The sequence below is a fragment of the Trichomycterus rosablanca genome, chromosome 2 (genome assembly GCF_030014385.1).
Source record: "Trichomycterus rosablanca isolate fTriRos1 chromosome 2, fTriRos1.hap1, whole genome shotgun sequence".
NCBI lineage: Eukaryota > Metazoa > Chordata > Actinopteri > Siluriformes > Trichomycteridae > Trichomycterus > Trichomycterus rosablanca.
Window position 1 is genome coordinate 40,843,924 of NC_085989.1, and position 12,443 is coordinate 40,856,366.

General features: G+C 37.9%; 1 protein-coding gene across 2 annotated transcripts; it reads left to right on the plus strand.

The window, feature by feature from the left end:
• Positions 1 to 261: 261 nt before the first annotated feature.
• dnajb1a (DnaJ heat shock protein family (Hsp40) member B1a) lies at positions 262 to 5,964 on the plus strand. 2 transcript variants are annotated; one of them, XM_062990844.1, is made up of 3 exons: positions 262 to 737; positions 2,896 to 3,482; positions 5,689 to 5,964. In XM_062990844.1, exons 1-3 carry the CDS (start codon positions 527 to 529, stop codon positions 5,917 to 5,919), a joined length of 1,029 nt encoding a protein of 342 aa, XP_062846914.1. In that variant the 5' UTR covers positions 262 to 526; the 3' UTR covers positions 5,920 to 5,964. The 2 variants fall into 2 exon arrangements, with proteins under 2 accessions (XP_062846914.1, XP_062846915.1); XM_062990845.1 differs by lacking the exon at positions 2,896 to 3,482 and having other exon boundaries at positions 5,689 to 5,876.
• Positions 5,965 to 12,443: the final 6,479 nt, after the last annotated feature.

Sequence of the window (12,443 nt, forward strand, 5' to 3'; positions counted from 1 at the left end):
AGGTGTGGCTGAAAAGGGAACTTTATATTAAGGACCTGTGTCCACAAACCTTTTTGTGTCTCGTACAGGTGCGTTTAAACTTTTGAATTAAACTGTACTGCATTTCTTTGTAAATGTACGTCTGAGTACTCCTGGTTGGTAGGGGTCGCTGTGCGTGGCAGGCATGTGCACTACAGCTGTATTCGTTTGAATGAAGAAGCTGGTTTCTGGAACTTTCTGTAGGTTGTAATGGTGAGATTAGATGTAGCGTTTAGATGAACGCTGGTGGTGTTTGAAGGGTTTAATGCTGCTTGTATTTAGTGTGTCAGTGATGCGGCAGGGTCTGTTCTTACTAAACACATCAGGTTTGGATACATTAGAAAGCATCAGTGTGGATCGTGTACGGACTCTGTTCAGTTTAATAGAACCGAAGGCTTATTCTAGGTTAAATCAGTAAGATTTGGACACTTTAATGGAAGCAACATCAGCATAACAATATACAGACGTGTACATTTTACATTAATATTGTATTAACCAGAAGCTTGTAATGGGTAAAGATTATTATAAAATCCTGGGCATACAGAAAGGTGCTTCTGATGATGAGATTAAGAAAGCGTATAGAAAACAGGCTCTGAAATTTCACCCTGATAAAAACAAATTACCTGGAGCTGAGGATAAATTCAAAGAAATCGCTGAAGCTTATGATGTGCTTAGCGATGCCAAGAAAAAGGACATCTATGATCGATATGGTGAAGACGGTAAGTGGCATGATTTATCTCACCATTTTAGCTCAGACTGACTGTTTGTGATAAATAATGATAGGATTTACCTGTCGTGCTGTGTGACCCCACACGATCTGTCACCTTAATAATAACACGTCACCTGTAGGACATGTTAGGTGAAGTTGACCTAACAGGCAACACTCCTAATAAATGCATAATACTTACTCAGTTTACAATTTACTCAAGTGAAATGGTCAGCAGAGTTTTATAGCAATTAGAATTTTATGCCAAATTCAGAATTACTTGTATGTATTAAAAAACAAACAAAAAAACAACCCGGTTGTTCAGGTTTCCACATCTGTTAACGAGTTAGGGACCGTCGTAAAACTAACGAAATAAACGCAGGGATAGTCAAAATGTTCACAGTGCATTTATTCACATAAATACATCTATTAAATACATCTGTTTGATTATTAGTGTCAAAACAACTTTTATACAAACATCAATGTCCCTCACATGCTAGATCACAAACCTAGATCAAGAAGGGCATTCAGAGTAAAAACTATACAGACTAATGATTTGCTGTGAACGCCCCTAACTGGAGCAGCAGAAAGGAATCATTATTATATACAGTATTTGAAAGTGGGCGGCACGGTGGCTCGGTGGGTGGTACTGTCGCCTCACAGCAAGAAGGTCCTTGGTTCGATCCCCAGACGGGGCGGTCCGGGTCCTTTCTGTGCGGAGTTTGCATGTTCTCCCCGTGTCTGCGTGGGTTTCCTCCGGGAGCTCCGGTTTCCTCCCACAGTCCAAAAACATGCAGTCAAGTTAATTGGAGACACTCAATTGCCCTGTAGGTGAATGAGTGTGTGTATGTGTGTGTGTGTCTGCCCTGCGATGGACTGGTGCCCTGTCCAGGGTGTTACTGTGTGCCTTGCGCCCATTGAAAAGCTGGGATACGCTCCAGCACACCCCCCCCCCCCCCCCCCCCCCCCCCCCCGCAACCCTAATTGAATAAGCGGTTAACACAGTGAGTGAGTGCGTATTTGAAAGGTTAGGGTTACTGTTGGAAATAAAAGTTATGTTTTTATTGGATTTACACTTTTTGGGTCACTACCGGTTAGGTCACATTTGTAAATTTGTATTGTATTTAAAGTCAATTAAAGGCTTCATGAACAGACTGCATGAGTGTCTTGCTGGTATCAAATTTGTTATATTTACAAAATACAATAATGTATTTTTAATTAGCATTTTAACATCATGTTTTACTCTTTGGTTACATTAATGACTGGTCAGGTAATTACATTTTACACATGATTCATCTGTGCAAATTTAATGTCAACTGTTGTCACAGGTAATTTTATATCTCCAATCCACCTAAGTTGTATTTAAGTTTTTTTTTACAACCTACCCTACATAAAATTGTAAAAACATTCAGGAAATCCAGATAAATTTCATTCTGTTTAAGGCAAGGTGGGAGACCACCTTAAAAATGCATGACCTTTGAACCTTCAGATGACGTTGCATGAGAACCCGTCATGCAGCTGTCCTAAATATAGCGACAGACTCGGGTGTACTTTGAAAAACCATTGTTACTTAACACTGCTGCATCATGAAATGCAACCTGAAACACAAAGATAACTCCATGCTTCAATTCTATGCTGTAATGCTGCTGAGTTTTTTGGGCCTGGGCTCATACCAGATAGATGGAAAGACGGTGTGCTCTTGTCAGATAAGTCCACATTTTAGCTTGTTATCCATGCCAGAGATAAAAAGAACCATCCAGACTGTTATCAGCGAAAGATGTAAAAGACTAAATCTGATTTTCCTTGCAGGTATCAAATTCTAAATGTGGTGCATTTTCTATTTACAAAATACAATGAAGTTTGGCAGCGAAAACATTTGAAATCTTTTCTTTCTACTTTTATTAGCTAAATAAGGATTCATGAGAATCAGCATATCACAGATTCTTTTTTTTATTGTGTTTTGCTAAATGTCCCAGCTGTTCTAAAAATGGGGTTTGTATGACAGTTTGTTATATTTCTATAAAATAAAAATAATTTATAACTGGCAATCTACAGTTTATTGTTTCTAAGCAGACAAAGGTTAGTAGAATAACTGGGCTTCTATGATAACAATTTCATAATTTTTATTTACTGATTGTGTATAATTGTACACTATTTTGTCCTTTTTATAGGACTTAAAGGTCATTCTGGAGGTGGTGGCGGAAATGGGCCGAGTTACACCTTTCACGGAGACCCACACGCCATGTTTGCAGAGTTCTTCGGCGGCCGTAGTCCGTTCGACCAGTTCTTCGGCCACTGTGCTGATGATGACATGGAAGTCGATGATCCATTTGCTGCATTTGGCATGGGAGGCATGGGCGGAATGGGTGGAATGGGTGGAATGGGCGGCTTTCCCAAGTCCTTTAAGTCTCACGCTAGGGGGCATGCGGGCAGACAAAAGAAAAAAGACCCACCGGTCATCCATGAGCTCAGAGTCAGCTTAGAGGAGGTGTTCTCCGGCTGCACCAAAAAGATGAAGATCTCACGCAAGCGGCTGAACCCGGACGGCTGCACGGTGCGCACCGAGGACAAGATTCTCACCGTGGAAATAAGGCGTGGCTGGAAAGAGGGGACAAAGATCACCTTCCCCAAAGAGGGAGACGAGACTCCAACCAACATCCCAGCAGACATCGTGTTTGTGGTTAAAGACAAGAATCACCCCCTCTACCGCAGAGACGGCTCTGACATTGTCTACCCTGCAAAAATATCTCTGCGAGACGTGAGTGTGCACTTTAAACGTAGTCTGTATGTACAATGGAGTGAGCGACGTGGTAAAAAACACTACACAAATAACTAATAACAAATAACTACAGTAGCTCAGTTTGTTCTTCTTATTATTGTTGTCATTATTATTATTTACTTATTTATTTCTTTATCTTCAGTAACCGCTTTATCCTGATCAGGGTCACGCTGGTTCTGGAGCCTGGCCTCAAGGCGGGAATACGCCCTGCAGAAGGTGTTAACCCATCGCAGGGCGTGCACTCACTTACTGACTTACTTGGAAGTGAGAGGACACTAGAGTGCCCGGTATAAATCCCACATGGACACAGGAAGAACATGCCAAACTTCTCACAGACAGTGATTCGAGGCACAGACTAAACCCAGGTTCCCAGGACCCTGGTGCTGTGTGGCACCCATACCTCCTGCTGGACCATTTTGCCAGCCTGTTATTATTGTAGCTGTTGTTTTTGTTATGTTATTATTATTATTATTATTATTATTATTATTATTTTATTATTATTATTATTTAATTATGTAGAACTTTCTTCTACTAAATGCCCATAAGACGGAGTATGTCATTATTGGCTCTAAATCCGCTGTCTCTTCTCTCTCTAACACATCCCTCACTATTGCTGTTATCTCTGTTCAGTCTTCTTCCAAGGCACGTAATCTTGGGGTTCTGTTCGACCCTCTCCTGTCACTGGAGCCACATATAAGTTCATTGGCAAAGTCTGCCTTCTTCCAGCTTCGAAATGTCACTCGTCTGCGTCCGTTTCTGTCTTTTAAAGCTGCTGAGACCCTGGTACAAGCTTTTGTTACTTCCAAACTGGACTACTGCAATTCTCTCCTCTATGGACTTCCCTAAAAATCCCTCCGACCCCTGCAGATCGTTCAGAATGCTGCTGCCCGAGTGCTGACCCGGTCTAAAAAACATGAACATATCACCCCGGTACTTGAACAACTTCATTGGCTTCCTGTCAATAAACGTCTCCAGTATAAAATTTTAGTGCTCACTTTTAAGGCACTTCATGGTCTGGGTCCCTTGTATCTGGCTGATCTTTTACATCGCTATGTCCCTTCCCGCAGGTTAAGATCGTTTGATGCTGGTCTCCCGGTTATACCCAGGTTTAGGTTAACCACCATGGGTGGTAGATCATTTAGTGTTGCTGCCCTGACACTGTGGAACTCTCTTCCTCTCCCTCTTCATCTCTCTTCCTCTCTCTCTGAGTTTAAATCGCTTCTTAAAATGTTCTTGTTTACTCAGCACTTTCACTCTTCTTCTATTGTCTCTATTTGATTGTTGTTTTTGACTGTAATCACTATGTAAAGCATCCTTGGGTATTATGAAAGGCGCTATATAAGTCGAATGTATTATTATTATTATTATTATTATATTATTATTATAATTATATAATAATAAAAAAATAATAATTATAATATAAGTAGTGCTATCGTGCTGTTATTACCTGCTTATAATTATCCTTATAATTTTAATTATTATCCTTATTATTATATAATTATGTAATATATAATATTACATAATTATATAATAATAAAAATAATAATTATTATTATTGTAAGTAGTAGTAGTGCTATAGTGCTGTTATTACCTGCTTATAATTATCATTATAATATTTATTATTATGCTTATTATTATCCTAATTATTATCCTTATTATTATCCTTCTTATAAAATTATGTAACATATTATTATTATATAATTATATAATAATAAAAATAATTATTATTCTAAGCAGTAGTTGTGCTATAGTGCTGTTATTAAATGCTTATAATTATTTTTAAAATTTTTATTATCCTTAATATTGTTATTATTATTATTATTGTTATATAATTATATAATATAACAATAATAATAATAGTAATAATTGTTATTATTCCTATGATTGTAAGTAGTAGTGCTATAGTGCTGTTATTACATTATATAATTATCCTTATAATTGTTATAATTATCCTTATTATTATATAAGTATATAGTAATAACAATCATAATATTAGTAATAATAATAATTATTCTTTATTATTCCTATTATTATTCTAAGTAGTAGTAATGCTGTTATTACATGCTTATAATTATCCTAATAATTTTTGTTGCAATTATTGTGTTTATTATTTAATACTATAATTATTAATATGATTATTAGTAGTATTTTGTGTCATATTTTTGTTTTATGACCCCTTTTCCAGGCATTGTGTGGCTGCTCGATCAGCGCTCCTACACTGGACGGTCGAACCATCACTGTGACATCTCGAGATGTCATAAAACCTGGTATGAAGAAAAGAATTGTGGGTGAAGGGCTACCCCTGTCCAAAAGTCCTGACAAGAGAGGGGACATGATTATGGAGTTTGTGGTGAAGTTTCCAGACAAGCTGAATCAGGATGCTTGCAGTGCTCTGCGACAAATCCTCCCAGCATGATCAGAGTGCCAACAAGCTGCGTAGTATTTTTATATCCGTTCCAAAGTATTTACAAACGTTAAACCTGTGTTGGGTGCACTTTTTACATCACTGTGAATACGGACACTCGAGGTAAACACACAGGGTTTGTAATACCTCACGAGTGGCTGCAGCTGCCTTTTTATCTCTGCTTTTAACATTTCAGGGCTGCAATATGAGAAACAGTGTGCTATTTACAGCTTGAGTACTGATCCACATAATTTATACCATGTTTTTCCTAAATACCATGTTAATCCTAAAAAACTCGGAAACTGGGAAGTTGAAAGTGGGCATTCTGTAATGTTCTTTAGCCACTCATCCAGAAATGAATGTCCTCCATCTTTGAGTTTTTAGTGCAAGGAGGATACACTGGTGTTTTCTTTGCAGAGGTCTTTTTCATACTAATGAGTGACGTAAGTTCATGTTAGCTAATTAGTTCTCATTCATTCCTAAAAAACAAGTCCAGTTAACTTGACTAAAATAATACATCAAATCAACATTTACTAATGGATTTTAGTACCAACAGTTATTATAAATTAAATGAATGTTTTGCAGCTGGGCAAAGATTAAGTTGCATCACTTTGAAGCACTATCTCATTTGGTATATATACACTGTCCATTTTATCAGCTCCGCTTACCATATAGAAGCACTTTGTAGTTCTACAATTACTGACTGTAGTCCATCTGTTTCTCTGCATGTTTTTTTAACCTGCTTTCATGCTGTTTCAATGGTCAGGACTCTCCCAGGACCACCACAGAGCAGTTATTATTTGGGTGGTGGATCATTCTCAGCACTGCAGTGACACTGACATGGTGGTGGTGTGTTAGTGTGTTTTGTGCTGATAAGAGTGGGTCAGACACAGCAGCGCTGCTGGACTTTATAAATACCGTGTCCACTCACTGAACACTCTATTAGACACTCCTACCTAGTTGGTTGTAAAGTCAGAGTCGACCACTCATCTATTGCTGCTTTTTGAGTTGGTCATCTTTTAGACCTTTATCAGTGGTTACAGGATGCTGTTGGCTGGATATTTTTGGTTGGTGGACTATTCTCAGTCCAGCAGTGACAGTGAGGTGTTTAAAAACTCCAACTTATCCACTCATACCAGCACAACGCACACTGACACATCACCACCAAGTCAGTGTCACTGCAGTGCTGAGAATGATCCACCACCCAAATAATACCTACTCTGTAGTGGTCCTGGGAGAGTCCTGACCATTGAAGAACAGCATGAAAGGGGGCTAACAAAGCATGCAGAGAAACAGATGGACTACAGTCAGTAATTGTAGAACTACAAAGTGCTTCTATATGGTAAGTGGAGCTGATAAAATGGACAGTGAGTGTAGAAACAAGGAGGTGGTTTTAATGTTATGGCTAAGCGGTGTATACACAAAACATTATGAGCAACCATCTTATTTGCTGTCAAAACTGCTCTGACCCACTCAAATGTGTTGTGAGACATTGACCTCATAACTGGCTTTAAGATTATCTACAGTTTGATTCACAGTAGCCTTTCTGTTGGTTTAATCCAGATGACAGAGCGTTTGTTTTCTGGCTGTTATGAGTCTTGGCCGCCCACTTTGTGACTTGTACCCACTGTCAGTGGGTACTCACTACGGCTGCCTGCAAGCACCCCTTGCTGTTTCAGAGATACTTCAATTTCCCACAGTGAATTGGACCAGATTAAAGTCACTCGGGACATTATTCTGATCATATTTGCTATATTCAACACTTATAGTAGGATTTACTACCATCAGCCCAAAATTGAATATCTCCCTGACCGTCACATACACAACTGTTACAAAATAGACATTGCCATGCACATTTCTTGGAGTGGTCCTAAGATTATGCCTCATCATTGCAAATATCTCGAATTCCGAAATCTTTCTTTGTGTGCTTGAAGGTAGAAGCAAGAAATAAGAAAAAATATAAAGAGGTAATATTAAGAAAATAGGACTGGGACTGGACTGAGGTCATTTACACATTTTCTTTCAGTGCTGTCATTTCTGTTTCTCAGCCAGTGCAACTAATGTGTCTCCAAAAGTCAAATTCTACCTGGATGAGCTTTTTATTTACATTTACATGAGGTACATGTACATATCGATTGGGCTTCCAGGAATGTTTTATTTTTAATCTTTATTATGTATCAGAAGTCCAGTTAATCATGATAAGAAGGTTAAATGACCACTTGTGTTTTTTTTCTTTTAAGGAGATGAAACTTTTTTTTTTTTATTCCCTGACATTTTATGCTTAATTAGGGCTACAAGGAATTGGAATTAGGGGTAAAATTACAATGTAAAATAATTAAAGGATATTTGACACTTGTCCCATGTCTTATTCTAATTATGCACAAACATATTCTCTGATTTATTTCACCTTTAATATTATTTTACAATTAATTTTAGTTACATGTGTTGTGCTAATTATACAATAACATACAATGTATACAATGACTTCCCAAACTTGATTAAACTACAAGTGGTGAACAAGAAATCGGAAACAGCAGCTAAATAAAAACTTGACTTTAAATCAACCAAATTTTACACAACAGAACAGGCAAGTTTCGTAGATCAGTTGTCATTTAACCAGAAACAGCTATAAAATGCTCTTACATTTCTACTAGGGATGTAACGATACACTCTACCCATGATGTGATACGATTCACAATACTGGGTTCACGATACGATTTTTTCCCCGATTTTTTTTTTAGTTTTCTTTCATTATTTCTCTTTACAAAAAATAAAATAAAATACTGTATTTGTGCTTATCTTTTATTTATCTAAATAATGAATGTCCTTTTATTTCTGAGGTAGGTACAAACTATGCCAAATAATGCTTATTGTGTAAAAAAACAAATGAAATTTTATGACAAATCCAACATTATATAAATAAATGAATAATACAAATAAAGAAAGTATCCGTACATAAATAAATTTGGCTGGAAAATCCCCCTACCTGGCAACTTTGTGAAGTGCCGTCAACCAGGCTAGGTGAATAGCGCCAGTGCCCTCTGCTGTTTAAAGTGAATATCAATTCATCTTAAATGAATAACAGATTCGAATCATGGCACATGTGCACTGATTTTTAACTGTCATGTGGTGCATCGTTACATCCCTAATTTCAACGCAACATGACACTTCAAATAGAAGTTGGAAATGTGACCAATTAATAGTATTTTGTAAATACAAACAAATTGAATTTAATGCCAACACACTCCAAAAACGTTGGGACAAAGATGTGTTTAGTTTTGTGCTCTATCACCCTTCCTATTAATTACACTTTTTAATAATTTAATAACTGATGACAATGATTGTTCCAGTTTTGCAAGTGGAAGTTCTTTCACCCATTCTTTCTTAATACAAGACTTCAGTTGCTCGATAGCCCGTGGCTGCTGTTGTCTGATTCTCCTCTTAATGATGCACAGTACATCTTCAATGCAGGTCAGATCTAGACTGCACACAAACACATTGTGTTTACCAACCACGCTATTGTAGCACAAGATTTTCGAATGCAGGGATTCCCAAGGGCTTAAAGGCCTGCATGTTGAACAGTCAAGTCAATTATTTGTATAGTGCTTTTTACAATGGACATTGTCTCAAAGCAACTTTACAGAATCCAGGACCGACAGACCAAAAACCGCTGTTGAGCATGCCGAGGGCGATATTCGAGAGGAAAAACTCCTTTAAAATTACAGAAAGAAACCTTGAGAGGAACCAGACTCAGCAGGGACCCATTCTCCTTGGGTGGCTTGGAGGATAATTTAAATGAATTACACTTACACAATTTATACATGCACAAAATTAATTTTACCTAAAAGTTATAATTAGCAAAAGCAATAAATAAGCAATTGGGTTTCTGGACTTTTTCGGTGCAAACACGCCAAGGTCCTGTTATATCTAGCAGGAGCAGCAGGTGTGTAAACAGGTTGCCATCAGAACCACCTTGGGGTAAAATCTCAGTTTTGCAGAGAGTAGCATGAGACTCTGGCAACCCTAATTATTACAACATAACTAAGCGGGAGAGCGAGCAGGTAACAAAGTCATGAAGGCTTTCACAAGACGTCAGCACTGTCAACAAACCTGAGTGACTGGACAAGAGAGGCAGAACGACACCCAACATCCCTGATCACCACAAGTTTGACCTAGAACCCCCAAGCTCTGTGCCTTTGTCTATAGTCGGGGTGGACAGCTTTGGTCCTACAGGTCAGAAATCAGGCACAGCCAGAAGCCAACACGTTGCGGCAAGCAAATCCGACAAACATTCACCTGCTTATTGTGGAGTGTTTCAAAATAGTGTAACTTATATTTTATAAACTTTAGAATGTGTTTGGGGTATAAAATTCTAAATGTGTTTTTATTTACAAAAGTTGGCCAGCAAAAAAACATAAAAGTCATTATTTGCACCTTTGTCAAATTCAAGAGAATTCCCTAAACAACATATTCTTGATTTTATTGCATTTTACAAAATGACTCAACTTTTTCAGAAATGGGGTAGTGTGTAAACGTTTGTATTTAAAAAAACACCCACACAAAACTTATGAAACAAAAAAAATTTACAATTGGGATTGTTTACATAGTTTTCATAAATTTTTTAAAGTAATAAACTATTGAAGGAGTATTGACTGCCATGCTTAAGTCAGCACAGATTTGTACAGTTGTTGGAGTAAGTAATGAGTAAAGTATCCAAATTACATTCTCAGAAAAGTACCCAGCAACTTTGATCATGACCAACGTCTTTTTAAGGTGTGTGTGTGTGATGATTTGTAGATGCAGTTTGCACTAGTGGTGATAAATTCGGTTTATTTTATGGACTCAATAATGTGATCCGGTTCACTTGAGTCACTTCAGTCAATCCAGTAAATACAATAAATTACAACAGTAAGGATCCGCAAACACATTATTAAGTTACAGATGTTTATTTTACATTTTACTTTTAATTTAAATTACACACACCAAAAAACAGACAAACACAACTTAAACACAAATAACAACAAATGGATCATGGGGGATAGGGACAAGGAGGGGGGAGAGGGGGTGGACTCACCTACCAATCATTTGGGTATATTAATGGGTCAAGGGAGCCAGTCAGGCAGCATTACCATGGGAGAAGGGTTATGATACTTCTTAAGTGGTACAGTACTGTAAGCATTTGCATTTTAATAATAATATAACTATATTTTGTTGTGGGGCGGCACGGTGGCTAAGTGGGTAGCACTGTCGCCTCACAGCAAGAAGGTCCTGGGTTCGATCCCCAGGTGGGGCAGCCCGGTCCTTTCTGTGTGGAGTTTGCATGTTCTCCCTGTGTCTGCGTGGGTTTCCTCCGGGTGCTCCGGTTTCCTTCCACTGTCCAAAAACATGTAAGTGAGGTTAATTGGAGATACTAAATTGTCCATGACTGTGTTTGATATAACCTTGTGAAGTGAAGAATCTTGTGTAATGAGTAACTACCGTTCCTGTCATGAATGTAACCAAAGTGTAAAACATGACGTTAAAATCCTAATAAACAAACAAAATATTTTGTTGTTATTTTGCTTACAAGAAAATATGCTGCATTACTAATCTATACCACTACTACTGATAATAATAATAATAGCATGTGCATAAAATCAGCCACATAACGAACACCAGTGTGTTTAACCGCTTGTTTATTGGAATATTTAACTTATTACTTAGATTCACGGACTGGAGTAAAGCCGGTTCAGCCAAATCATCTGAGTCTGCGGTGTTTCCGGTGAGTCTGCTCACATGCCTTGTGTACTTAGCAGCAGCCAGTCAGAGGACTCATAGGATCCAGGTTAATTGAGACCTCTGACTTGTGATTCCTGATTCAGTACGAAGATTCAAATTATTAACCCGGGTGATTCAGGAACTGCCCAGCTCTGGTTTGCACAAAGCAAAACCATTGACTAAGAACTTCAGTCACCTATCAGCAACTTTAGCTTTAGACCTAGTCATCTCTCTTAATAACTGATGTCTGAAACCTCAGTGTTGTCCTGGACAGCCTGCTACCCTTCTATGCTCAAATGAAATAGCTCAGTGTCTAGGGTACTGGATTACTGATCAGAAGAGGTTGTTTGTTCAAGCCCCACCAAAGCCAAGTTGCCACTTATGGGCCTTTGCGCAAGACCCATAATTGCTCACAATTAATTACTTTGGATAAAAGTCTCTGCTAAATGCCATATACAGTACACCCTTGAGTTACGAACGGTTTACCATACGAACATTTCGGGTTCTTTTTCAACTTAATGTACAAACAAATTTCAGATTATGAACCAAAATTCGCAAAACACGTGACGTCACGAACACGTTCACTCTGACCGTCTATACAGTGAGCAAACATTCGGACAGCAGACAGTGTTTTTTCCATTTTTTTCTTTATATTTCGTAAAATTCTATATTAAAATGGCCAAAAAGAAGCTGCAGAGAAAACGTTGTTATTTCTTATGGTAAAAATAGGTTTAACTAATGAACATTTTGACTTAAGAACAGCCCTTCGGAACCAATTA

Excerpts from the sequence above, each read along its gene's own strand:
- dnajb1a (XM_062990844.1), top strand. The coding sequence starts at position 527 with ATGGGTAAAGATTATTATAAAATCCTGGGCATACAGAAAGGTGCTTCT. Across the intron at positions 738-2,895 it reads TGATCGATATGGTGAAGACG|GACTTAAAGGTCATTCTGGA; the intron begins GTAAGTGGCATG and ends TCCTTTTTATAG. Across the intron at positions 3,483-5,688 it reads CAAAAATATCTCTGCGAGAC|GCATTGTGTGGCTGCTCGAT; the intron begins GTGAGTGTGCAC and ends CCCCTTTTCCAG.